A 27,936-nucleotide genomic window follows, 5' to 3' on the forward strand; every position below is an offset into this window, starting at 1 on the left:
CGTTTTTCAATGACAAAGCGCGGTGACGTACAACACGTACGACGGCACTCTAAAGGGGAAGTTCTATTCGCCTTTGGGCTGTTTTAGCTGATTCCTTGTTAGTAAAAGACGATTCACGCTTTTTTGTCTGTTACAGCGCGATGAATGAGCTTACTCCATTATGAACGGTAGTTTTACCAGAACGAGCGCTCCCATCTCATAGCTTGCTTCTGAGCATGCAGGGGTTTAAAACGTTGTTTTAGCCCACACACGATCATTTTTTACAACCCAAAAAAAGAAACTGAAAAATTATGTGCAGCCCACACACGATCATTTTAAATGACGTTTTTAAAAACAACGTTTTCTTTCATGCCGAAAAATTATCGTGTGTTAGATCTATATTCATAAAAGAAACTAGCATGATTCATTTTTTCACATCTATGTGTGCTTTCAATTTGCAAATTTAAGGTTTTACCCAATTGTGTTCCTTCATTTTTTAACAATTGTGCTAAGATTATGATTACTTGTGGATCTCAGGGCTTTATCTATACTCTTGCACAAGCTCAGTTGAAATGTTGTTGATTTTTGCATAAAAAAATTGGATGTCTTGGAATGAAATTCTAGTGCCTTAAATCCATGTCTCTTCTTCACTTTTGCTTCCATTATTTTCATCCCATAATTGATTTAGCTGGGAACCCGAAGCTTCTAGGGACAAAGAAAGTTCTGAGACTGCTTCATCGGTATCAACATCTCCTGTACTAATACCTGCGCTGTATGATTCACTCTGACTCCTAGCACTAGAAGGAATTGTTGTGCTGTTTTTGGGGTTTTTCGTTTTCTTTTTTGTTTGTTGATAAGAAACAGGGGTTGGGATCTTGGATGGCTTCTTTTCTGGTCTGTTATCTCGTCTGGGACGGATTTTGGGGCGTAGCTTGAGTTTGTATATTGATGGCACTCTTTCTGGCTTTTTCAGCGATCGTTTTGGCTTGGATGATTGTGGTAACTTTGATACTTCCGGGGTTGCTTCTGCTTTAGGACATTTGGCTGATGAATCCAGGTTATCAGCTGCAGCCTCCAAACTCTTCTTCTTGGCTTCCATTGCCAGTTGTCTTGCTCTCTGAGATGGCAATTGCTTGACTTTCTTTTCCTTGTTCTCTGCAGAGATCAAATTAGTTTTATCTGTTTCCTGTACCAATAATGCTGGCTTACTTTTCTCTTGACATACTAAATGCTGAACAGTTAAATCTGTTTCCGCAGCCACAACAGATTTTGGAGTTATTGTGGAAATCCAGTTTTCCACATCAACCCTATTAAGTTTTAACTGACCTTGAGAAAGTTCTGTGATAACATCATCAAAACTTCCTCCTCCAGACTGCCATTTGGTATTTATATACACTCCACTTCTGGGTATTTCTACTTCCCCATCAGGTGTCTTTAATCTATTTCTCACTGAGACAGAAGATACTGAAGTCCTTTTCATGTTAAAATTGTGAACAGCAACATCACTTGCAATGCTAGATGTAAAGTTATTGCACTTGTTTTCTTGGTTGCTGTTCTCATCAGAATCTTCCTCTAAAGCCTTTATGTTCGATTGGATTTCGTCTTCCAGGCTCTGATACAGTTCTTGCTCTTGGTCTGGGCCAATGGGTTTTGGTGTGTACCTGTAATCTCGTTCCATATTATCTGACATAATTGAAGCTTCCAAAGAACTGGTTTGCCTGATCTGCGTTTTCATACTATAGCTGGGGACCTTGTCCCGTGTTAGACCATTTTTGTTAACGTGCACTGTTGGAGTAGACCTACCAGTCAGTATAACTTTGCTTTGCTCATTTTGAGCAGGCACGCTTCTCATTACTGTTAGTTTATTATGAGACATAAAATCGCTTCCTACAGATTTGCTTCTATCTCTGTTTAGAGATTCGCCTTGGTAATATCTGCTTGGTGTAGATGGCCTACTATAAATAGGCATCGTCTTGACACCATTCAGTTCTTGCTTAAATGGCTGACTAAGCTGCTTAGTTGGAGACATTGAACGTGTGATATGTTGTTTAGGTGGTGAAGAAGACTGAGTATTAAGATGCTTAGATGGAGAAGTAGGTCGAGTATTAATTTGTTTTGAAGGAGAAGAGGACCGTGTATGTTTAGTGGGAGAGGAAGGTCTTGTAGTAAAATCAGAACTGACCCTGGGTTGGTATTCTGATATTTTGTTTTGCTGATTGTGGAGTAAGTATTTGGAGGGACTTGGTGGTCGTAAAAAGCTGGAAGGTGTTTTAGGTCTTGATTCTTGCTGAATACTTTGCTTTTCTGATGCTGATTGTGCTCTAACATTTGTAGTATGTATCTGGCTGTGGTAGGTATCCGTCATTGTTCTTTCTTTATGTCCAGGAGCAGGACTCTTCATTATTTGTCTTCTTCTGTGGTTCTCATAGAAGACATCTGAAGAATGAGAGTTTTCATCTTCACTTCCAGTCAGTTGGGACCCAGTGGAAGATGTAGATAGTCTAAGACCATCATGGGAAGACTGTGGACACAGAAATTGTTGACCAGAATGACCATCTTCAGTAAATAGTTGTCTCCTTGATGGGGTTGCAGGTCGTTCATGTCCTCTGGCAATATGAACAAAATCAAAAGTTAACAGAGGGAGGTTTATAAACAACATTGCTCTTTGAACTCTTAGCTAAATAAAAGGGTCTAAAAGGCTATCTGTTTTTTTCATGTAGAAATGCTCAGATCCCCAGTGCATAATTTTTTTTATACATTGCATGTCCATAAACCCATACACAGGCTGTAATATATAGTATCTATTTCCATCTATGCCATAGGCAGAGCAAAATGGAAGCAATTAATGGACAATCTTTCCAAAACACAGAATTAAACATTTGGTGATTGGAGATGATTAGTTGTGATATTTTCACAATTGTACAGGTACACCCACATCATTTACAGTATAATATTGAATAGTAAGCAAGTATCCATTACCTTTTCATTAAATATAAGAAAAAATCCCACCAAAGAGCACAATTTATGTCAATAGATTTAAAAAGTAATATTTATGATGAACTTCTAATGATCCTCAAAACAGTATTTTTTTAAGAAGCACATTGGTCTTTACAGTCTGGTTTACGTAGTAAATCCTGTATTCTATATTCATTTAATAGAATGATGGTGAGTGGTGATAAAATACTTAAGAATATTAGCAACCAGCTCTATTCCCATTAGATCTTTTTAACAAATTGGCATTTTTCCACAGTAACCAGGCAAGTTCTTTCTTTTATGCGCTTACAGTAAAACACAGAGGTCAAACCTAGGATGCTGTTTTAATCATTTTACTATGTTTGGTTAAGAGAGAAGTATGGACTTTAAAAAAAAAAAATTAACATTTATACTCACCTAGGTGAATGCAGCATGAATCCGATGCTCCATCTGTCCCCCGCTGTCTCTGCAGTGGAAAGTTGGAACTGAGCAATCAAACACTGCTTATCTTACTTCTCCTTTAAGCCAACAGGTATTCTTCATAAAAGTCCAAATGCACAAATAGCCATGGAACAAACAGAAGAAACTCCTCAGTGTTAAGAAAGGTGAACTTGAAAGGGGAATCCTCCACCTTAAGAGAGCCACAGACACAGGTTAAGATGTGCTGTTACCGCAAAACAAAGACTCTCTAATTACGGAAGGTCCCTTAAGCCTTAGTACATTCACCATTGACGAGGTCCAACGAAAAAAACAACCCATAATAGTGGGTCCTTGTTTTGCGGTAAGAGTATATCTTAACCTGTGTGTCGGTGGCTCTCTTAAGGTGGAGAATTACCTTTCAAGTTCACCTTTCCTAACACTTTATGAGGAGTTTCTTCCGTTTGTTCCATAGCCATTTGACTTTATGATCATAGCCTTTTGTGCGTTTGACTTTATAGAGACTCTTTTCTACACCTTTATGCACATTTTGAACAATTTAAACTTTTAGCACAACTTATCTTTCTTTGCCATATTTTTGTTGTGTTTTTTTATCTCACAATATTTGTTGCTGCTTTTATATTTATTTTCAACACAAGCGCAATATTGCTTTACAGTTTTTTGGACATTCTTCATAGGAGCCTTCTATGTAATTCTATTTGCCTTTTTTAGCACTTGATTTATTTTTGTTTTAAAAACACATAGCATATTGGGCATTTTCAAACATTATATTAACCCATATAAATGTATCTTTTGGATCCACACCATTGATTTGCGGTAATGTGTGGTTTTTAATGCACCTTACGTGTATTGGTCTACTGTGGTGCATTTATTTCGAAAGGCACCTTAAAGTGGTTGTAAAGGTTTGTTTTTTATTTTCTATATTGGTTCCTTTAAGCTAGTGCATTGTTGGTTCACTTATCCTTTCCTCCGATTTCCCTTCTAAATGATTTTTTTCTTTGTCTGAATTTCTCACTTCCTGTTCCTCCTCAATAAGCTTGCCCCCATCATCTGAGCCGTTCTGAGGGGATGACGGGGAGACACACAGCGATGTAGTCCCGAGGGAGGGGGCGAGCGCGTTGACTAACCCCCCGCCAGAACGGCTCGGATGATGGGGACAAGCTTACTGAGGAGAAACAGGAATTGAGAAATTCAGACAAAGAAAAAAATCATTTAGAAGGGAAATTGAAGGAAAAGGTAAGTGAACCAACAATGCACTAGCTTAAAGGAACCTATTTAGAAAATAAAAAACAAACCTTTACAACCCCTTTAATGCACCTTCACAATGCACCTTGCTTGCAGCATGTCAATGCTGTCGTGAGCTGTGGTGCTCTGTGTTGAAAGAAAAGAAGGCCATCATGGCTGAAACATGTTAGCTATTTTGTGCCGCTTTTAATGTAGCCTTATAAAGAATTTGGAATGTACAGAGTTGCTGGTTTATTTCTTCTATGAATTGATGCCTTGGGAGCACACACTCCAGCCATGAGCAACGGCCCTCAGCAATCTGTGATAACAGACCAGTTGAGCTTGGGTAAAGTTTCTTCAGTTGGGAAAAAAAGGTACAGATATGTTTTTCTGTCTGCCCTGATACTTTGGAAACTCATTCAAAATTAATGGATTGCCGAACGCAATGCCTGTTAACACCTGACATAATACGCATGTTTTGCAAAGCACTAGTGGACAGCTGTGAATGTGCCTGATCTCTGTGTCCCATTTACACTAGATCATTTTAGATGCACCAAAACTGCCAAGGTGTAAACTGGTTAGTGAGTGCAAATAGGACCACCGGTCTTTGTGCAATCATAAATAATTTAATCCATAATTCAGATGCTAGTTGATGTATTACTATGTTAATTTGTTTAACATCATGAACATATGCTGCATGTACCTGAATGCAAAACTCCTCTGGAGGTCACTGTGTACATTAGGCGTTCTAAACCCAGGCGTCTTATCAACACTTTCAGCAGAGGTAGAAGATGAATGGGTTCTACCATTGCCAGATGTGTAGGTCTTCCAGTCTACCGGAGGCAGTGGACTCTGGGAACGGTTTACTATTAGTGTGGTTTGAGTTTTGTTGGGATTGTCAGACCTTGCTGTTAAACGTGCTGTTATCTCATGAACTGGGTGAGCTGGCTTCCGATTGCTGACTGATGCTGAAGCTTGTTTATGAGCTGTAGGAAAAGGAGTTAAAACATTTATTGTGTCATTATTAATTAAAAATCTATCAAATTAAAACCATATCATAGCTTGGAACACCTTTACAAAGCTTTCCAAATACAATCTTGAAAAGAAAAAAACTGTTTTAGTCTCCTGTGAGACAGAAACCTACACTACCGATTTGCTTCCTTACATTAGCAGACTTTCTATAAACGTGTGGTGAAGAGATGGTTAACGTCTCACAATAATCCAAAAATAGAAAACTGCAGACACAATGTCACAAATATCAGGGACAAGTGACATAACAGTAAGAAGGTAATGGACCATGCAGAGACGTGATTGTCTCTCATACCTTTCCTTCAGAATAGAGTCTACTAGCTGGCAGACTTCCAAGAGATACGTGAGTGACAGTGATGGTGTGCATATAAAACTAGGTATTTCAAATGACTAATACTAGAAAGCAGCTAGATAGGTTCACTCAGGCAACCTGTCAGAATTTTATAACCACCACTAAACAATGACCTCGCCTGGGTAATTGATTTGCATATACTTTGACAGGTAATTGCTAGGTCTGTATAACAGATTCATGTTTTTCTTAAATATATTGCCAGGATAAAAAAAGTGTCTTCTTTGCCACCAAGATGCATGCTGTAGACTTTTAATGCCATGCCATACATTTATATGACATATATAGATATGGGTAACGTAGGACTATCCATATACAAACTAGTTAACAGTCAATTCTTGCTGAAAATAATACAAATGTATTTAATAAAATTAAATGAATTTATATAAATATTTTTAGAGCCTTTATCAAGTATTTTGAAAGCAAACACATTTGGGAGGCTATTTATCACTTTAAGAGACTTATGTTGAAAAGATATGTAGTTGGATTTAATGCTGTAAAGATAGCCAAACATGACCAACTGACATATTATCTGTGGCATTCACATTTCTAAATCTGACAGATATGAATATTATTAGGCTATTTACTATTCAAGTAGCGTTTTGCAAGAGATTTTCCCCCAAAGTTTACTAAATGTGGTGAAGTTTCACTTTGCAAAGAATACCCAATCATCTGCAAGGGGGAAAAAAACAGCATTTTTGCATCCATAATTGGCTGATGGATGTCAACAGAGCTTTACCTCATTCACTAAACTCAGAGGCAAATTTCCCTGCAAAGTGCAACTTCTCTTGCAAAATAACCAGCCTTTTTCCCTTTAGTAAATCATCACCACTGTGTAATGGAGAAAATAAATAATTTAATTAGATACTCATGCACTACACAATGCAACCCTTGTAAGTTGAGTTTGCCTTTTAGGCCTTTTAGATCCAAGTTGATATTTGTTGTTCCTGAATCTCAATGGGGGTCCACATATTTTTTTTTTTATTTCTATAGAAACTCTACAAATTATGGCCTCCATTTGGACACCTTGAAACAGCTTGGTATTCACCAGACCTTCTTGGAAGTGGGCTCAGAATATTGTGTGGCTCCTAAGATAAGATGTACAGGCACTGATAGGTGCGTGCCAGGAATAGACTTACCATGCAGTAGAGCAGGCTTGTTCTTATAGGAGGAAGCAGTAAAACAGTGTTTTTTTCTGAATATAGTTTTTGGCCACAGTTAGTAGTATTTAATCACAATTAAAGCAGTATTAAACCCAAAAGCAAACTGGTATTATATTGCAGCTTGCCAATGCTTAGATATGATGGCTGTATTAGTTTCCCTTTATAGGCTTTATTTCTTCCACATCTAATGATTATCAATCCTCAATATATAAAAAATGTTGTTTTGGGATTAATATCACCTTAACATAACTTGTTATAACTCTTATAATATTGAATATGTTTTCCTGCTTGTCGAAGCAGCTCATTTGTGTCTAATGAGTTTCAGGAACATATCTAGTATTTAAAGCCACAAGGTTAACTCAGTAACCTCAATTCAATCGCCATGGAGTGTGTCAAGGCAAATGTTGATTGTCAGTGAACATTATGAGAAGTGTGAAAAGTGGGGCTGAAGGTGTGAATTGTAAAATCCTAAGAGTATGGATTTTAAAATGACATTATAAATGTGGATGACAGGTGGTGTTAAAGGTTTGAGTTTTAAATTACCATATTTATCGGCGTATAACACGCACCCTAACTTTAAGAGGGACGTTTAAGGAAAAAAACTTTACACAGCCCCCTGCGTATAACACGCAGGTACAGTTTACCCTCCATTTTCAGGGTAAAAAAGTGAGTGTTATACACCAATAAATACAGTATGTTAAGTTTGAGATGGATGGCCTCTTCCACGTGACTTGCAAATCAGTTGTCCAAAATGTTCACCTCACTATCCTTGAAAAACCTAAACACAGAAATGTTATATCTTGCAGTTTACCAGTTATTAGATGTGTTCAAAGCTGCAGTGAAAGACACTGGTGATACCATTTCATGTCAATCTTTCTGTCTGTAGAAGTTATCCTTGTGCTTAAAATAGGTAGTGTTGGGGCAGCAAGGAACATGCTTAGTCTCACTTTAATTCTGTTTGGTTTTGCATTTCATGGTGATTGGATTAATGTGACGGAGTCACCTGTGTGGATATATGTTCTGGGGTATGTTCTTGACTTTCATTTTCCATTTTCCTAAGAAGCTACTTGGCTAGGTAGCAAAAGTATTCAACATTACAGAAGATGATCAATTGTTAATGACTACCACTAGCTACATCATGACTTAGATAAGCAAGAACCTTCCCAGACATTCATGGCCACACGTTTTTCTCCTAATCATTAACAAAAACAAGGAATGTCATTTTAGATTACCACCAGTAAAACAAAAAGAAAGACAGGAGATCTTAGCAGAGGTTTTTCTTAAGATGCCGAAGGTGGTGTACCTAGAGCAGCTTTTCTCAACCTTTTTTTTTCACAGAGGAACCCTTAAAACACCTTCCAAGTCTCAAGTAACCCCTGCTTGTACCTATTATATCTGTAGGTCACTGTACATTAGCGTGGACAGTAAGTTAATACATAAGAATAAAGAAAAAGATAAGGAATGTGGCATAATTAGTCATTTTGACACCCAGAACTTTTTAATATGACAAAATAATCGTCGGTAATAATGGAAATTAAATTTAGCAAATGGTAATAATGTCAACAAGAAAAATGCAGGCACCGAAGATGTTAGTGTTCTCCCACATTGGTGGTCAATAAAGAAGTGCTCAATTCAATTGGTGGTCAGTGGGAAAAGGACTTGCTTACATTGGTGGTAAGTGGAAGAAGGGCCTCCTTACATTGATGGTCAGCGGGAGAAGGATGCTATTGGTGGTCAATAGGCAAATGGCCGTATACTTACGCATAACTGGAAAGATTATTGGTGTCAGGGGTTTCTAATCTGGAAGGCAGAAATTGTTACTTGCTCAAAGAACCCTTGGTAACCTCTAGAGGAAAGGGACCCTTGAAGTCCTGGTTGAGAAAGGACTGCAAGGCATAATTTTAAATGTTCCCAGAGTTGGTCTTTAAATAGGTGTGGAGTGTAATGATCATACTGATCATTGCTAAGAGTTTTGCATACTACCCTCAGAAGTCATCAATACATCAGTTTGGTTAACAATAACAAAACGGTCCTATCTGTTAAAGTGCAAGTTCACCTTTGTACACTTTTTTTTGTATTATTATTATTCCTGCTCCCCTATGCACCAATACTATCATGTACTTTTTTTGCAAAAATATCAAAACTTTCCATTAAATCTACAGTCACTTACTTTTTTTGTCCTAATCCACGTTTCCAGACGTTTCCATTAGTAATGTCTGCTTCCTGATCAGACTTTAGGTCATAACACAGGAAGGAGTTGACCAGCTGACCTCATTAGCACACACCCTGCATCATTTACCCTCCCATTCCCAGGTGCACATTTTTTAAATTAAATGCAATCAATCTGTGATCACCCTTCTCATTAAATACACAATATACAATCAGATTGCATAGTGTATGGCCATGTTTATGAACCTAAAATTACTAGTTGCGCTTTTAGTGCCATTAATTTTTAACGGCACACTAAACACAGAAGCAAACACATTTTGCCACATAAAAAAAAAACGAGGGGCAAATGCTGCAAAATGCACAGTAAAAAAACATACAACCCACAAAACGCTAAAATGTCCTATTAACCACATGTAATGCAGCCAATTGAAATCAACAGGCTGCCCTATGCTTCACAGGAAAAACGAGACACAAAATGTTTGCTCCTACTATGCTTGATGTGAATGGGGCTTGAAAGTGAAATTAGAGCAATAACACAATAACAACAAGGCTCCATTCACATCTGTATGTTTCCTTGCATTTCAGAAATGTGCTGCACCAAAAATCGCTGTAAAAATGCACCAAGCTCCACTCTAAAAAATTGTTCTGAAGCTTCATTGGGGGGATTGCTGTGTGTAGGGCAGCCCGTTCAGGGGATGGACTGCCCTACGTGTGATGAGTGAAAATGCTCCAAAACTTCTCCCCCTCACAAAAAAAAGACGCATGTGGGAATGTGAGTTCCCGCTATGCAGAGTTGTGAATGAAGCTTGACAGCTGAGTGTTTTTTGTCCACTCCCTCCTATGCACTTGTATAAAGATGGCCATACACTATGCAGTCTTTGTGTAATTGTGTATTTAGTGAGAAGGGTGATCACTAATTGATTGAATTTCATTTAAAAAACGTGCACCTGGGAATGGGAGGGTGGATGATGCAGGTTGTGTGCTAATGATGGTTCATGTGTGATGACCTAAAGTCTGATCAGGAAGAAGACATTACTAATGGAAACGTCTGGAAACGTGGATTAGGACAAGAAAAGTAAGTGACTGCAGATTTAATGGAAAGTTTTTTGATATTTTTGCAAAAAAAGTACATGAATGCTATATTGGTGCATAGGGGAGCTGGAATAAAAATAAAAATATACACTATCACATATAAAAAGAAAGAAATACATTTCCTCTATGTAATTTTTCCACGCTTATCTTCTATATGTTTCGATATGTCATACTCATTTTTTGATTATTCTATAGGTAATAAGCATTTTGAAAAGTTTCACAGTATTTTGAAAGGTACTCCTCTCTGTGGTTGATCCTGCTCGATCTGGTTGCTTTCCATGGGAAGGTTTTTGTGCTCAAAAAGTTGCTCTAACACCATTACTTACAGAACAGTGTCTGAATCCTTTACATTTTGGATTTGCAACCTTTTGGTTGGAAGTTTCTGCAACCATCCGGATGCAGTCATGTATAGTCATAAGCGTGGAAAAATTACATAGAGGAAATGTATTTATTTCTTTATATGTGATAGTTCTGTATATTGTTTCTTCTATTTTTGTAATATTTTTTTTTTTTTACATTATATGAGTTGTAATATAATTTTACTATCAGGCAGCACCTATAAAGGCCCATGCTCCCCAATTGGGTTTTCTACTATTCTTTTTCTAAGGGATGATGGTGCCAAATATCTAAATATGGAAATGGATCACTAATCACGAATTTACCATCTTACATGAATGCTATATTGGTGCAAAGGGGAGCTGGAATTTAGAAAAAAAAAGTGTACAAAGGCGAACTTAACCTTTAAGGGAAATTCACCTTGGATGTCATTATTACAAGTTGCTATGGTTTTTAAAGTCAATTTTCTACTGTACGTTTTGAAATGTTTTTTTCAATTTCATTTTAATTAATGCAGTGTTTACTGTAAATATTCATAGCAGCTTTCTTGCGCTGTTTAAGATGTTCTGCTTTGAGAACCCATCAGTCAAGGTATTATTGCAGTTACTAGTTAACTGCTTCAGAGTACTTTAATGTTAGCGGTGTAAAGCTGGCCATATACTATGCAATCTGATTTTACAATCTGTTCTAGATTTACTATCAACCATGTTGTACAAGGGCATGTCTGACTGGATATAAATGTAATGGATTGTTTAGGTACTTATCTTGCATAGTTTTGGTAACTTTGAGATTGTACACTCTCTGTATAATGTATTGCCAGCTTAACATACAGGGCAGATAATGACAGTGAACCTACAAGAGAGATTTCTATCCCTCGATCCAATAGAAACTACGATAGACTTAAAGTGGTTGTAAACCTCTGAAATTAAAAATTAACAAAGCATACACTTGCCTTGATCCAAAGCACCTATTATGATTTATGTCTGCTCTGCCATTTCTCTACTATCTGCATGGCTCACTTCTGGTAGTGTATGCCAACACCAGGCATTCCTGGAAGATCCTCTTGCCCCCATCCCCCCAGCACACAGTAGGTGAATGACAGCCCCAAGTGTGCATGTTTCCCTATGAGACTGGGTAGAGGGTGTTTGTTCATTCCCTACACTCAGCTCCCTGCTCTGTGCTGTGCTGTGTGTGTCTGTGCTGCGCCTTTTGGTTTTTAGAAATGCTGTGTAAAATGTGGGCTTTAGGAGGCTGTAAACAGGTGACTCTTATGTTGTGGGATTTGTTTCATCTCTGTGTATCACCTGAGGTCAATCACTTCACTGGGTGTATGAGAGGGATTACAACCACATTAACAACTTCCAATTCCGGCCAGTTCTGACATTTTTCTTATACATGTTAGAATATTTTGTTGGTAGAAAACTACTTTGAAGCCAGAAACAATAAATATTTTCTGAAAGCAATGGCCCTGGAGAATAAATTGGTGGTTTTTTAAAATTGTATCTAGTAAGACATTTGTTCAGCTGTTTATCAAACACAATGTTTCGTAAATAAATTATGCACAAACACAATAAAATACCCAATTTTATGGTCAAATATAAAATATGATGTTGCATAGATACAAGACATGTAAAATTGTAAAATGGTACATGCCCAGGAAATGGTAACAAACAATGGTAACGAAAATCTTCATAGGTGATGCTTTAAAAGCCTTTACAAGTTGCCAAATTAGAGTAAAACATGAGCTCTGGTGTTAAAATGATTGCTCTCACTCTGGTGTGTTTACCGTTTACATATGCATGCAGGACCTAAGTACACAATTGCATTTGCTTATGAGCACAGGGGGATGGGGGCAGTTTTTTTATAATTTTTTTTATTATTATTATTATTATTTTTTTTCTTTTTCTGCATTGCTTCTTTTTTATATATTTTTTATAATCAATTTTATTGCTATCACAAGGGATGAACAACATTCATTGTGATAGCATGGACAGTGACAGGTACTCTTTATAAATAAATCTGGAGAACATCATTCTTCTGCCCTCCAAGGCAGATCAGTTTGAACAGCTGCCTGTCTGGCCCTTAAACAAACAACCAAAACAGGAAGTTACGTAATACATATCACTTCCGGCTTCATACGTCACAGAGGAAGGGGAGGAACGGATCTTTCTCCCTGTCCGCTGTCTGTAGCCAGCCGACATCTGCAGCCATGATCCTGGTATTACCACTTCTTCCCAAGGACATACGGGTATGTTCTAGGGACAGGAATTGGCAGTCCACAGCTAAAGCATTACAATAAGGATCCGTATTTTCAATAAAGCAAAAGTTAATTCTGTTCAAGTTCAAGTCCAATGAATTTGTAAAATTACAGTGACATTACTAAAATAAAGATCCTTGCACTTCTCTTAAAGCTTTGTAAATTGAGCCTATTGCCTTTTCTTTTTCATTAACTAGGCACAGGTATAAATAATGCCCTGTTTAGGGATACATACAGAGAGAAGTACATCGGCAGGGGTCGTGCTTGTCCAAATAATGCTCCAGCGTGTCCCAGCCCCCTCCTACTCTGACCATCACATGGTTACGAAGAATCTATAAAACAGAAACCTGCTTACTAAGAAACGTTTGATAATTTCAATGTTGAGTCAATTTTATTAAATACAGTAGACAGACAAATGATTTCTTAGGGCCAGATCCACAGCCCGGCAGCGCAACGTAACTTTTTAGATTTAAGTTACACTGCCGCAAATTTTCTAAGTTAGGTACCGATCCACAAAACACTTACCTGGAAATTTGCAGCGGTGTAACTCAAATCCGTCCGGCGCAAGGTGGGCCAATTCAAATGGGGCGAGTCCCATTTAAATTAGGCGCGCTCCCACGCCGGACGTACTGTGCATGCTCCCGACGCTTTTTTCCCCGACATGCATTGCGTGACATGACGTAATTTTTTGAACGGCGCGGCGCGTAGTGTATTTCCGTATTCCCGTAGGCTTACGCAAACGACGTAAAATTTAAAAATTTGACGCGGGAAGGACGGCCATACTTTACACAGCAGTACGCCTGCTGTGTAAAAGTAGGGCTGCCTCACAAAAGTGTAACTAAGTGACGGGAAACTAACGTAGCGGCGACGTAGCGAACGCGAAAAAGCTTTGAGGATCGACGTAACTCCTCATTTGCATACCCGACCCTGGATTTCGACGAGAAATGCCCCCAGCAGCGGCCGCGGTACTGCATCCTAAGATCCGGCAGTGTAAAACAATTACACCTGCCGGATCTTAGGAATATCTATGCGTAACTGATTCTGTGAATCAGTCGCATAGATAGAAATAGGGATACGACGGTGTATCAGTAGATACGCCGGCGTATCCCTTTTGTGGATCTAGCCCTTAGTGCCCAGAATGTCAGAACAATAACTCTAACTGAAAACAACAGGCCTATTCATGTAACCATTGAGAAATAGTTCAAGTCTATGTGGTATTTAACATTTAGCTGGAAATAGTATATCTCCTGGTTGGTAACAACATTACAGATTACTAAAAGACTATGGGGTGATTTACTAAAACTGGAGTGTGCAAAATCTGATGCAGCTCTGCATTAAAACCAATCAGCTTCTAGCTTTTTTTTTTTTTTTTGTCAAAGCTTAATTGAACAAGCTGCAGGTAGAAGGCGATTGGCTACCATGCACAGTTGCCCTCGATTTTGCACTCTACAGTTTTTTGTAAATCAACCACCTACAGTGAGGAAAAAAAATATTTGATCCCCTGCTGATTTTGTACGTTTGCCAACTGACAAAAGCTGGGGTTTTACTTTACCAAGTTGTCTCACATTGATGGTGGCCTAGATTCTGTTGTAAGGCGTCTGTCAAGGTGGAAAGATTAGCTTGTGGAAAATGTCCAAGCTGCAATCCCAATTTTGCTTACTTCCATCGCAACTGTGGCCTACAACTATGCCAGCTAGGGTGACCACGTGTCCCGGTTTGCCCGGGATCGTCCCGTAATATACATTTTTGTCCCGTGTCCCGGGAGCCTTCAAACCGGGACAATAGAGAGTCCCGGAATCAACTGCCTGCCACACTCACTGCTGCTGCTGTCGCTGTAATTAAATGATTCTAAGTCACTGGTTGCTAGGGAAGCCCCGCTTGGCTTGTAGCAACCAGTGACGTCACCGTGTCCCGCTCTCTCTGCGGCTCCGACTCCACCCCCACCTCCTCCTCCTCCAACGGCCAGCCGCGGTTCTTGCTGCAGAGAGAGCAGCAGCATCGTTACAGGGCAGGCAGAGACAGTGAGTCACTCACCGTCACCTACCAGTACCGCGGCACAGACCAAGACCTCCTCCTCCTCCCCTCCAGGCCTCGGTTGCTCAGCTGGACTCGATCCGCCGTCCGTCCTGAGTCCCGACCTCCCGCGAGTCCCGACTTCCGCTGCGCCGCGCCGGCCATCCTTGGAGCAGGGGCAGAAAAGGTAGGTGCAGGGGAGGGGGGGGGGGTTGACCATGCAATGGGGGGAGATATTATACAGTCCAGATTACAATTTGCAGGGGCAGCAGAGGTGACAGTGAGAGAGGGGGGGGGGTTGCATGGTGCACCCCCCTTTTCTCTGTCACCTTTGCTGCCCCTGTAAATTGTAATGTGGACTGTATAATCTCTCTCTACCCAGTCCTCTGTCACCCAGTCACTCTGTCCCTCTGTCACCCAGTCACTCTGTCCCTCTGTCACCCAGTCCCTCCGTCACCCAGCTCTCCGTCACCCAGTCCCTCCGTCACCCAGCTCTCCGTCACCCAGTCCCTCCGTCACCCAGCTCTCCGTCACCCAGCTCTCCGTCACCCAGTCCCTCTGTCACCCAGTCACTCTGTCACCCAGTCACTCTGTCACCCAGTCACTCTGTCCCTCCGTCACCCAGTCCCTCTGTCACCCAGTCCCTCTGTCACCCAGTCCCTCTGTCACCCAGTCCCTCTGTCACCCAGTCACTCTGTCCCTCCGTCACCCAGTCCCTCCGTCACCCAGCTCTCCGTCACCCAGCTCTCCGTCACCCAGTCCCTCTGTCACCCAGTCCCTCTGTCACCCAGTCCCTCTGTCCCTCTGTCACCCAGTCCCTCTGTCACCCAGTCACTCTGTCACCCAGTCCCTCTGTCACCCAGTCCCTCTGTCACCCAGTCACTCTGTCACCCAGTCACTCTGTCCCTCCGTCACCCAGTCCCTCCGTCACCCAGTCCCTCCGTCACCCAGTCCCTCTGTCACCCAGTCACTCTGTCACCCAGTCCCTCTGTCACCCAGTCACTCTGTCACCCAGTCCTCTGTCACCCAGTCACTCTGTCACCCAGTCCCTCTGTCACCCAGTCCCTCTGTCACCCAGTCCCTCTGTCACCCAGTCCCTCTGTCACCCAGTCACTCTGTCCCTCTGTCACCCAGTCACTCTGTCACCCAGTCACTCTGTCCCTCTGTCACCCAGTCCCTCCGTCACCCAGCTCTCCGTCACCCAGCTCTCCGTCACCCAGCTCTCCGTCACCCAGTCCCTCTTTCACCCAGTCACTCTGTCACCCAGTCACTCTGTCACCCAGTCACTCTGTCACCCAGTCCCTCTGTCACCCAGTTCCTCTGTCACCCAGTCCCTCTGTCACCCAGTCCCTCTGTCACCCAGTCACTCTGTCACCCAGTCCCTCTGTCACCCAGCTCTCCGTCACCCAGCTCTCCGTCACCCAGCTCTCCGTCACCCAGCTCTCCGTCACCCAGTCACTCTGTCACCCAGCCCTCTGTCACCCAGCTCTCCGTCACCCAGCTCTCCGTCACCCAGCCCTCCGTCACCCAGCTCTCCGTCACCCAGCTCTCCGTCACCCAGCTCTCCGTCACCCAGCTCTCCGTCACCCAGCCCCCCGTCACCCAGCCCCCCGTCACCCAGCCCCCTGTCACCCATCCCCCTGTCACCCAGCTCTCCGTCACCCAGTCCTCCGTCACCCAATCCCCTGTCACCCAGTCCCTCTGTCACCATGTCCCCTGTCCCCCAGTCCCTCTGTCACCCAGCCCTCTGTCACCCAGTCCTCTGTCACCCAGTCCTCTGTCACCCAGCCCTCTGTCACCCAGCCCTCTGTCACCCTGTCACCCAGCCCTCTGTCACCCAGCCCTCTGTCACCCTGTCACCCAGCCCTCTGTCACCCAGCCCTCTGTCACCCTGTCACCCAGCGCTCTGTCACCCAGCCCTCTGTCACCCTGTCACCCAGCCCTCTGTCACCCAGCCCTCTGTCACCCAGCCCTCTGTCACCCAGCCCTCTGTCCCCTGTCACCCTGTCACCCAGTCCCCTGTCACCCAGCTCTCTGTCATCCAGTCCCCTGTCACCCTGTCCCTCTGTCACCCAGTCACTCTGTCACCCAGTCACTCTGTCACCCAGTCCCTCTGTCACCCAGTCCCTCTGTCACCCAGTCCCTCTGTCACCCAGTCCCTCTGTCACCCAGTCCCTCTGTCACCCAGTCCTCCGTCACCCAGTCCCTCTGTCCCCCAGTCCCTCTGTCACCCAGCCCTCTGTCACCCAGCCCTCTGTCACCCAGCCCTCTGTCACCCAGTCCTCTGTCACCCAGTCCTCTGTCACCCAGCCCTCTGTCACCCAGCCCTCTGTCACCCAGCCCTCTGTCACCCTGTCACCCAGCCCTCTGTCACCCAGCCCTCTGTCACCCTGTCACCCAGCCCTCTGTCACCCAGCCCTCTGTCACCCTGTCACCCAGCCCTCTGTCACCCAGCCCTCTGTCACCCTGTCACCCAGCCCTCTGTCACCCAGCCCTCTGTCACCCAGCCCTCTGTCACCCAGCCCTCCAGTCCCCTGTCACCCTGTCACCCTGTCCCCTGTCACCCTGTCCCCTGTCACCCTGTCCCCTGTCACCCTGTCACCCAGTCCCCTGTCACCCAGTCCCCTGTCACCCAGTCCCCTGTCACCCAGTCCCCTGTCACCCTGTCCCTCTGTCACCCAGTCCCTCTGTCACCCAGTCCCTCTGTCACCCAGTCCCTCTGTCACCCAGTCCCTCTGTCACCCAGTCACTCTGTCACCCAGTCCCTCTGTCACCCAGTCACTCTGTCACCCAGTCACTCTGTCACCCAGTCACTCTGTCCCTCCGTCACTCTGTCCCTCCGTCACTCTGTCCCTCCGTCACCCAGTCCCTCTGTCACCCAGTCCCTCTGTCACCCAGTCACTCTGTCACCCAGTCCCTCTGTCACCCAGTCCCTCTGTCACCCAGTCCCCCTGTCACCCAGTCCCTCTGTCACCCAGCTCTCCGTCACCCAGCTCTCCGTCACCCAGCTCTCCGTCACCCAGCTCTCCGTCACCCAGCTCTCCGTCACCCAGCTCTCCGTCACCCAGTCACTCTGTCACCCAGCCCTCTGTCACCCAGCTCTCCGTCACCCAGCCCTCCGTCACCCAGCTCTCCGTCACCCAGCTCTCCGTCACCCAGCTCTCCGTCACTCAGCTCTCCGTCACCCAGCCCTCCGTCACCCAGGCCCCTGTCACCCAGCTCTCCGTCACCCAGTCCTCCGTCACCCAATCCCCTGTCACCCAGTCCCTCTGTCACCCAGCCCTCTGTCACCCTGTCCCCTGTCCCCCAGTCCCTCTGTCCCCCAGTCCCTCTGTCAACCAGCCCTCTGTCACCCAGCCCTCTGTCACCCAGCCCTCTGTCACCCTGTCCCCTGTCACCCTGTCACCCAGTCCCCTGTCACCCAGTCCCCTGTCACCCTGTCCCTCTGTCACCCAGTCACTCTGTCACCCAGTCCCTCTGTCACCCAGTCCCTCTGTCACCCAGTCCCTCTGTCACCCAGTCCCTCTGTCACCCAGTCACTCTGTCACCCAGTCACTCTGTCACCCAGTCCCTCTGTCACCCAGTCACTCTGTCACCCAGTCACTCTGTCCCTCCGTCACTCTGTCCCTCCGTCACCCAGTCCCTCCGTCACCCAGTCCCTCTGTCACCCAGTCACTCTGTCACCCAGTCCCTCTGTCACCCAGTCCCTCTGTCACCCAGTCCCTCTGTCACCCAGTCCCTCTGTCACCCAGTCACTCTGTCACCCAGCTCTCCGTCACCCAGCTCTCCGTCACCCAGCTCTCCGTCACCCAGTCACTCTGTCACCCAGCCCTCCGTCACCCAGCCCTCCGTCACCCAGCCCTCCGTCACCCAGCTCTCCGTCACCCAGCTCTCCGTCACCCAGCTCTCCGTCACTCAGCTCTCCGTCACCCAGCCCTCCGTCACCCAGCCCTCCGTCACCCAGCCCCCTGTCACCCAGCTCTCCGTCACCCAGTCCTCCGTCACCCAATCCCCTGTCACCCAGCCCTCTGTCACCCTGTCCCCTGTCCCCCAGTCCCTCTGTCCCCCAGTCCCTCTGTCCCCCAGTCCCTCTGTCCCCCAGTCCCTCTGTCACCCAGCCCTCTGTCACCCAGCCCTCTGTCACCCAGTCCTCTGTCACCCAGCCCTCTGTCACCCAGCCCTCTGTCACCCAGCCCTCTGTCACCCAGCCCTCTGTCACCCTGTCACCCAGCCCTCTGTCACCAAGCCCTCTGTCACCCTGTCACCCAGCCCTCTGTCACCCAGCCCTCTGTCACCCTGTCACCCAGCCCTCTGTCACCCAGCCCTCTGTCACCCTGTCACCCAGCCCTCTGTCACCCAGCCCTCTGTCACCCAGCCCTCTGTCACCCAGCCCTCTGTCACCCAGCCCCCTGCCACCCAGTCCCCTGTCACCCTGTCCCCTGTCACCCAGTCCCCTGTCACCCAGTCCCCTGTCACCCAGTCCTCTGTCACCCAGTCCTCTGTCATCCAGCCCTCTGTCACCCAGCCCTCTGTCACCCAGCCCTCTGTCACCCAGCCCTCTGTCACCTGTCACCCAGCCCTCTGTCACCCAGCCCTCTGTCACTCAGCCCTCTGTCACTCAGCCCTCTGTCACCTGTCACCCAGCCCTCTGTCACCCAGTCCCCTGTCACCCAGCCCTCTGTCACCCAGCCCTCTGTCACCCAGTCCCCTGTCCCCGTCACCCTGTCCCCGTCACCCTGTCACCCAGCCCCCTGTCACCCAGCCCCCTGTCACCCAGCCCCCTGTCACCCAGCCCCCTGTCACCCAGCCCCCTGTCACCCAGCCCTCTGTCCCCTGTCACCCAGCCCTCTGTCCCCTGTCACCCAGCCCTCTGTCCCCTGTCACCCAGCCCTCTGTCCCCTGTCACCCAGCCCTCTGTCCCCTGTCACCCAGCCCTCTGTCACCCAGCCCTCTGTCACCTGTCACCCAGCCCTCTGTCACCCAGCCCTCTGTCACTCAGCCCTCTGTCACTCAGCCCTCTGTCACCTGTCACCCAGCCCTCTGTCACCCAGTCCCCTGTCACCCAGCCCTCTGTCACCCAGCCCTCTGTCACCCAGCCCCCTGTCACCCAGCCCCCTGTCACCCAGCCCCCTGTCACCCAGCCCCCTGTCACCCAGCCCTCCGTCACCATGTCACCCACTCCTCTGTCACCCAGTCCCCTGTCACCCAGTCCCCTGTCACGCAGTCCCCTGTCCCCGTCACCCTGTCCCCGTCACCCTGTCACCCAGCCCCCTGTCACCCAGCCCCCTGTCACCCAGCCCCCTGTCACCCAGCCCTCTGTCCCCTGTCACCCAGCCCTCTGTCCCCTGTCACCCAGCCCTCTGTCCCCTGTCACCCAGCCCTCTGTCCCCTGTCACCCAGCCCTCTGTCCCCTGTCACCCAGCCCTCTGTCACTCTGTCACCCAGCCCTCTGTCACCCAGCCCTCTGTCACCCAGTCCCCTGTCACCCAGCCCTCTGTCACGGGCCCGCTGATTTCATGATACGCCCCTGCCCCCAAAACTGGCAAAAAAATTAGTAAAAAAACGTATTTTTTTTTTGGGGGGGGGGGGGGGGTGTCCCTGAATGGCAGTTTGGAAATGTGGTCACCCTACCAGGCTGGTGTAGTAAGTACAGTAGTGAATTGCAGCATCATAATTACATAGCCAGTGTATGTAATAGGGATATGTTATGTGCAACATTTAGTGGCTATCAGCTATAATGTGTTATTATTATGTAGAAAGTATATTGGGCTTAAGTGTCTCACTCTCTTGTTATTTCTTCCATGCAATGAACATCTTTCAAAGTAGATGAAGGAGGACATCTTGTGGTGGAGAACAGGTACTTTAGGGCAGTGGTTCTGAACCCTGTCCCCAAGTACCCCCAACAGGCCATGTTTGCAAGTCTAGCACAGATGCTTTAAATCAGAGTCAGTGGCTTGACATTTTGGACAGCTATTTTATCTAAGAGAAATTCCCATAACATGGCCTGTTGGGGGTAATTGAAGACAGGATTGAGAACCAATGCTTTAGGGGAAAGTTTGAGCTTGAAGGTGAGTATTTCAGCCTGAGCTGTTTATTTTTGTTTGTTTTTTCACGTACAGGAGGAGTCTTCTGAGTTGGGTTTTATTAAAATAGAGACTACTTTACTTTTCTGAACATAATATCTAAGGTCTCAGGCTACAGCTAAATATATATTTCTGAACACTACATTTATTATATCTATGTACTTACCCTAACAAAAATGAGAGTGTTTGATTGCCCTACTTTGTATTTTCCTTCCGAGACTTTGATCATAGAAAATTGCTCAGGACACGTGCATCTGCTCACCAAATGCTGCACCTGGTGAAAAAATATTGCATAGATGATACATTTGGGTATAGTAGCAAAATGTCATATCTATTCATCTGGTTTTAATATAACTGTTTAATGTCAACCTGTCGAACGAAAAACATATTCACTAAAACTCTTCAATTAATTACCTTGGTATACAGCAAACAGATGTGAGCAATATTTCAATATCTAATTGTAAACTTTGAGAATCAAATGCAGAAATACATATTAACAAATAAAAAAAATATATACAGTAGAACTATAGACTTTCATAAAAAAAAAAGCCAAAAAAGAAAGCCTAATGCCGCGGACACACAGGGGCAGATCCACGTACAGCGGCGCATTTATCTGCCGGGCGTAGTGTATCTAAGATACACTACGCCGCCGTAACTTACTTTATTTTTTTCAAATCCACAAAGAATCTGTGCGGTAAGTTACGACGGTGTAGTGTTTTTTTGGCAGCGTAATGGCGCGGCAATCAAATCTCTGTGATGGGAGCGTGTTTTATGTAAATACGTCGTGACCCGACGTAAACAACGTTTTTTTTTTAACTGCGCATGCGCCGTCCGTGGGAGTATCCCAGTGCGCATGCTCGAAATTAACCCGGAACAAGCCAATGCTTTCGACGGTGACGTCATTCTACGCAAATCCCTATTCGCGAACGACTTACGCAAACGACGTAAAAATTTAAAATTTCTGCGCGGGAACGACGGCCATACTTAACATTGAGTACTTAACAACAGTAGCTTTAACTATACGCCGGAAAAAGCCGAACGCAAACAACGTAAAAAAATGCGCCGGCCGGACGTACGTTTGTGGATCGCCGTAACTAGCTAATTTGCATACTCAACGCGGAATTCGACAGAAACGCCACCTATCGGCCGCCGAAAAATCGCATTTTAGATCCGACGGCGTACTCAGACGTACGCCTGTCGGATTGACCCGAGATGCCGTCGTATCTTGTTTTGAAGATACAAAACAAAGATACGACGCGAGAAATTTAAAATTACGCCGGCATATCAATAGATACGCCGGCGTAATTCTTTTGTGGATCTGCCCCACAATTTTTTTAATTGGTCATTAAAAACAACCATGTGTAGTCTCCAGAGCATTTTTCTCGTCGTGAAAAACGGGCATTAAAAATTTAGAACCTGGTCTAATTTTTCTCGGCGTTTTTCACGTCGTGAAAAAACGGTCGTGTGTAGGCTTTAATGACGGGAAGAAAACGCGCATGCTCAGAAGCAAGTTATGAGACGGGAGCACTCGTTCTGGTAAAACTATCATTCGTAATGGAGATAGCACATTCATCACGCTGTAACAGACTGAAAAGCACGAGGACTGAAAAGTGCGAATCGTCTCTCACCAAAACTTTTACTGACACGAAATTAGCAAAAGCAGCCTAAAGGGTGGCACCATCTGAATGGAACTTCCCCTTAATAGTGCAGTTTTTTTTTCACGATCATGTGTATGCAAGGCAGGCTTGAAAAGAATCATGTTGAGAAAAACTTTGTTTTTTCCATAACATTAAAAACGGTCGTGTGTACGCGGCATAACTCTGTGCATAAACTCTCACTCATCCCTCCCACCTTTCAAACCCATTTTTCTAGTTTTTTAGATTTTCCTCTCTCGTAAAGCCAAGAGTCCCCCCCATCAAGGTCTTTTGCTGATGCATTTTCATCTTTGGGGACCGCTGATCCAGCTTCGCAGATTAACCCTTGTTGTCCAGTCTCCTTGACTCTACTCTGGCTGACATTAATGGTCTTCTGGATCCTAAGAAGATCGTTTGGGTGAACAGCCAATGGGTATTGTCCACGTAACTCAGGCAGTGATATAAACATCCTTATGAAGGACCCCAGCAGAAAGTAAATAGAGATGGGAAGGACCCGTCACTGGAAGATGACGTGACCACAGCTTACAGTAAGTGAAAGGGAGTATTTCAAAACCGATTAGTGGGTGGGGGCTGAGGGGTTCATTTGATCCCAGAGTTTGCTTTCAATTAAAGTTCATCTGCACTTACAGTATTCTCTTATTACCTTTTAAAGTCCTACAAGTACCTGTTGATCCTGCCAGTGAAGTCCACCTAATTAAATATGCTTTATACTGCATGTAGCTCAACAGGAAATACTGCTCACCCACACATACGTGAAAACATATACAGGCTATGCACACATTAGGATGAATTGCATTACAATTTATACAAATTTACATAAATGGTGGATATAGAAAATACACTTTTTGGTGTAGAAGTGTAAATATGTATAGAAATTACTTTTGACAAAATATTCTGCTATCCGCAAAAACAGCATTTGGTAGGTGACATGCTAAAAACATTAAAATAAGTGTTTACACAGTGCATGCAGGGGATGGATCTATACTATAGTAAAACATAGTAAACATAGATAAACCAGGAATGGAGCCTAATGCCGCGTACACACAACCGTTTTTCAGGTTGTAAAAAATTATGTTTTTAACGTCGTCATTTTTAACGTCGTAAAAAAATGGTCGTGTGTGGGCTTTAACGACGGGTCAAAAAAACGTGCATGCTCAGAAGCAAGTTATGAGACGGGAGCGCTCGTTCTGGTAAAACTAGCGTTCATAATGGAGTAAGCACATTCATCACGCTGTTACAGACTGAAAAGCGCAAATCGTCTTTTACTAACACGAAATCTGCAAAAGCAGCCCAAAGGGTGGCGCCATCCGAATGGAACTTCCCCTTTATAGTGTCGTTGTACGTGTTGTACGTCACCGCGCTTTGCTAGAGCATTTTTTTTCACGAATCGTGTGTAGGCAAGGCCGTTTTAATGAACGGGTTGAAAAAAACGTTGTTTTTTCTAGACCTTTAAAAAATTGCATTTTTTAAAACCCGAAAAACGGTCGTGTGTATGTGGCATTAGGATTCGGACTTTAAATCTCTAGTATTGCAGATTACCAAATTATTTCTACAGTACTATGCACAATATGGATGCTGTGTGAGATGCAGTATGTTTGAATAATACAGATTTGTTTATACACTTTTATAGAAAAATCTATTAAATATTAGGCTGCCCATGGTTTTGCTCAGATTAGGTCGGGGGGCAAGTGGTTAAAGAAAAAAATGAATACTTATTGTTATTACAGACTCAAAATTTACCAAAGCCATAGGAGGAACATGACAGCCAGGCAGCTAGTATTTTAAGAACATGAGGTTATCATTTGCAACCTACATATTTTAGTCATCAATGGTTTCTTTTAATTCCATAACCATCTTAACACACAAGCCTTAGATCCGCTGCCATCTGCAGTCCACCACTTGTTAATACCAAAAGAATTTTATTTGCTGAAGGTGTGACTTGAAGAGATACTCAGATTTTTACACGTGACATCATCAGTTGACAAGCTGTTGGCTAGGAGGAACATCCGTTGTGTAGGACCATAGCCTTGGTTACTACAATCAGTAAACCATGGACTGGCTACTTGAAAGAAAAACAAGGAGCAAAGTTGTTTGCTGCAGGCTGTCACACATCTTCTAGAATGCAAATAAGATACTATCAGTATTTAAGTTGCAGAGTGTTGCTAGGGTTAATTAGAAACAGAAATTGCCACAACTACAGCATACTCTGCTTTTCAGATTTAAGACACTGTATACTCTACATTTTTATATATTCACTGAGGATAATTAGGACTGTTTTACTTTTTACTTTTACTGGGGTTTTTTCAGCTACAAAGCGAGCATAAATCATTAAGAACAAGCATATACTAACAGCCTTCAGGACAGCAAATATTCAGACCACTGTTGGTTGGCCTTCCTATACATGGGCTACCTTTGCACCACCTTGTAAGTTACCTTGTATTTGGACTACCTGGTAAGCAATCAAATGTCCACATAAAACATATTTTTCATGGAAGAAATCCCCCTGTTAGAACATGTATTCTAGTTTGCTTATATGCTTATACGTTTATACATATGCTTATACAGTATATAAAGATCTTTTTGTGATTCAGATATGCTTGGTACATTTAGTTTCTGTCTGAACAAATCTATCCTTGATAACTAACTTCTTCTGACAACCTAACTTGTAGCAGAATCAGTGGCGGCCCGTCCATTAAGGGCACACGGGTGCCGCCCCCTCTATCACGTTACCCCCCCCCCCCACACCCTATATGAGTAATGAAAAGATTCATGCATAACATTAATCTATCCATGACCGCCATGGTCACCACCCTCTATTCATGCGCCCAGCCCCTTTCAGGACGCCGGGCGTGTGAATTACAGCAGCAGGGTGTATTTTTGAAGCACCTGGTTGAAGTCAGAGGGTCTAATAGGCTTCAAAATAGAATCAACTCAGCGTGCAGAGCATTGCGATCGGAGCCCACCCCGTGTGTTAGAAAAGCAAATTAATATTCGCTTTTCTAACACTGAGCTGCCTTTCTGCCAATAAGGAAGAGTGAGTCTGATACCCGTCACCTGCTTTGCTGAAAGGACAGGTGATCCTACTTGATGCCTAGCAGAAGGAAAGAATAGATGCACAGCGGAAGCATGGAGGACACAGGAGCCGCTGCCTGACCCGCTGTCTGTCCCAGAGCTTGCCTCCGTCACCCGCTGCCTGACCCGCCACCAAGATATGGAGTAAGTGCTGGTCAGACTACAAATGGGCGGACGGGAGTGCTGTTTAAATGTCATCGGGGGTCACAGTGGCTGCAATTGATGGGCACAGTGGCTGCATTTGATGGGCACAGTGGCTGCAATTGATGGCACAGTGGCTGCATTTGATAGGCACAGTGGCTGCATTTGATGGGCACAGTGGCTGCAATTGATGGCACAGTGGCTGCATTTCATAGGCACAGTGAGGCTGCAATTGATGTGTTTTTTTTCAGTATTATTCAGTTTGTTAGCACCCACCCCCTCAAAAAAAATTGAGCACCAGCCGCAACTAATGTTGAGACAGGGTCTCGCACTACTGATGTATAGCACAATTGACAGCACACAAGGGGTTAATTTTATAAAGGCAAATAGGATGTTCGCTCTTATGGGGAAGTTGCACTTTGCAAGGAAATTGGCCCCAGAGCTTGGTGAATGTAGTGACATTTCATTATGCAAATACAGCCAGGTACTTGTCCAGCTACAGAGACTGGGATGCTGAGTGCTGGGAATCCCTGGGCATGTGTGTCTGCATTAAGGAGACTGGCTAATGCAGCTGCCCCTTCCCGCCCTCCTGAATGATGCAACTGCGAAGAACACTGGAAGGTAAGGTGCACTCTGAAAATGAATGTGGCTGTGAACTATATGAGCCTAGGACACCTTATAATAGGACTAGAGTTGGGCATACAGACCTGTTGCTAGTGTGTGTCTGTGTTTACACCAGGGGGAGGGAGAGCCCCTGAGGACCTGAGCGATGAGCCGCCGACATATGTTTCGTGGACGTGGATTCCACGAAACATATGTCGGCGGCTAAGGTCTGACATCTCGTTCCCCAGCTGATCCCGCTAGCAGCCACTGCAGTTACAACCTGGACATCTGACCACACGGCATCCAGTGCGATCGAGACAAGGTCCCAAACGTTACGCATGCAGTCCTAGTGCCGGGTAGTCACCCACACAAGTAAGGGGCCATTCAGCCTGTTTTTAAATTATGTTTTATTAAATCGGTAATACACTATAGACCCCTTTTGTTTTTTGTGGTTGGATTTCTGGGATACCATGGTTACAAGCATCGTGCCAGTTCCAGCGTTCGATGAATAGTGTACAGGCACTGTAACCTGTTCAGCGTAGCAGACCTACTTTTTCATTAAAGTGGTCCATTAAATCTGGTAAGCATATTCCCTGTTAAGAGCACATCAGGTGAAGTTCTAATAGATGGTGGAGGCTGCATTATCACCAGGATTGATTGCATGAACACTAATTGAAGTATCCTGTGAAGGGGATCCCCTATGAACTGTGTTAAGTCAATTGTGTTAATCAAGAGACACACTTTTTTCACATTTTTATTATTTTTTATTTTTTATACATTTTTATTTTTTGCATTTATTAAATTTTTCTTCACTGACTTTATTCTTTGGATTTATCTGTGTGCACTTAAGATATCTCTAGATAGAGATTTATTGATTGTTGGATCAACATCTTTTAGAAGTATCACCCTGCCATGTGGGATCCTCCCTAGTGAGTGTGTCCCAATTGTTAGGATTTATTATTATTCACATTAGGTGATTTATCTCACTAGCGCCCTCTTCCACACCTTTATCTCATAACGGACTTCCCACTGTTTAAAAAAAAATGGTACCCCTTTTTCAGGAAAATATTCACAAACCTCTACTCATACTCAGGAATAGGGATGAGCTTTGTGTTCGAGTCGAACTCACATTTGACTCGAACATCGTATGTTAGATTGTTCGTTGAATTACGAACGTTATGGGCTGTTCGCGCCAAATTCGAGTGGCGTGTCACGGCCCATAATTAACTGCAGCATCACAAAAAACGGAGAGCCATAATTGACCAAAGCCAGGGTGGCTTTGGCCAATTATGGCTCAGGGGGTTTAGTACACGCCCCACACTATATAAGGCCGCCTGGAAGTTGACCTTGTGTAGTGTGT

The 27,936-nt window shown here is 44.6% G+C and overlaps 1 protein-coding gene across 1 annotated transcript in view; it reads right to left on the minus strand.

The window, feature by feature from the left end:
- Positions 1-310: 310 nt before the first annotated feature.
- The window catches only part of LOC120926693 (GAS2-like protein 2A), a 49,011-nt gene continuing 21,385 nt past the window's right edge, over positions 311-27,936 (minus strand). Inside the window, exons 4-7 of the mRNA XM_040336840.1 lie at positions 21,272-21,379; positions 13,245-13,341; positions 5,318-5,600; positions 311-2,585 (exon numbers count right to left, since the gene is read on the minus strand). Of these exons, the coding sequence (XP_040192774.1) occupies positions 608-2,585; positions 5,318-5,600; positions 13,245-13,341; positions 21,272-21,379 (2,466 nt within the window). The 3' untranslated portion in view covers positions 311-607. The remainder of the gene's footprint in view (positions 2,586-5,317; positions 5,601-13,244; positions 13,342-21,271; positions 21,380-27,936) is intronic.

The sequence above is a fragment of the Rana temporaria genome, chromosome 2 (genome assembly GCF_905171775.1).
Source record: "Rana temporaria chromosome 2, aRanTem1.1, whole genome shotgun sequence".
Lineage (NCBI taxonomy): Eukaryota > Metazoa > Chordata > Amphibia > Anura > Ranidae > Rana > Rana temporaria.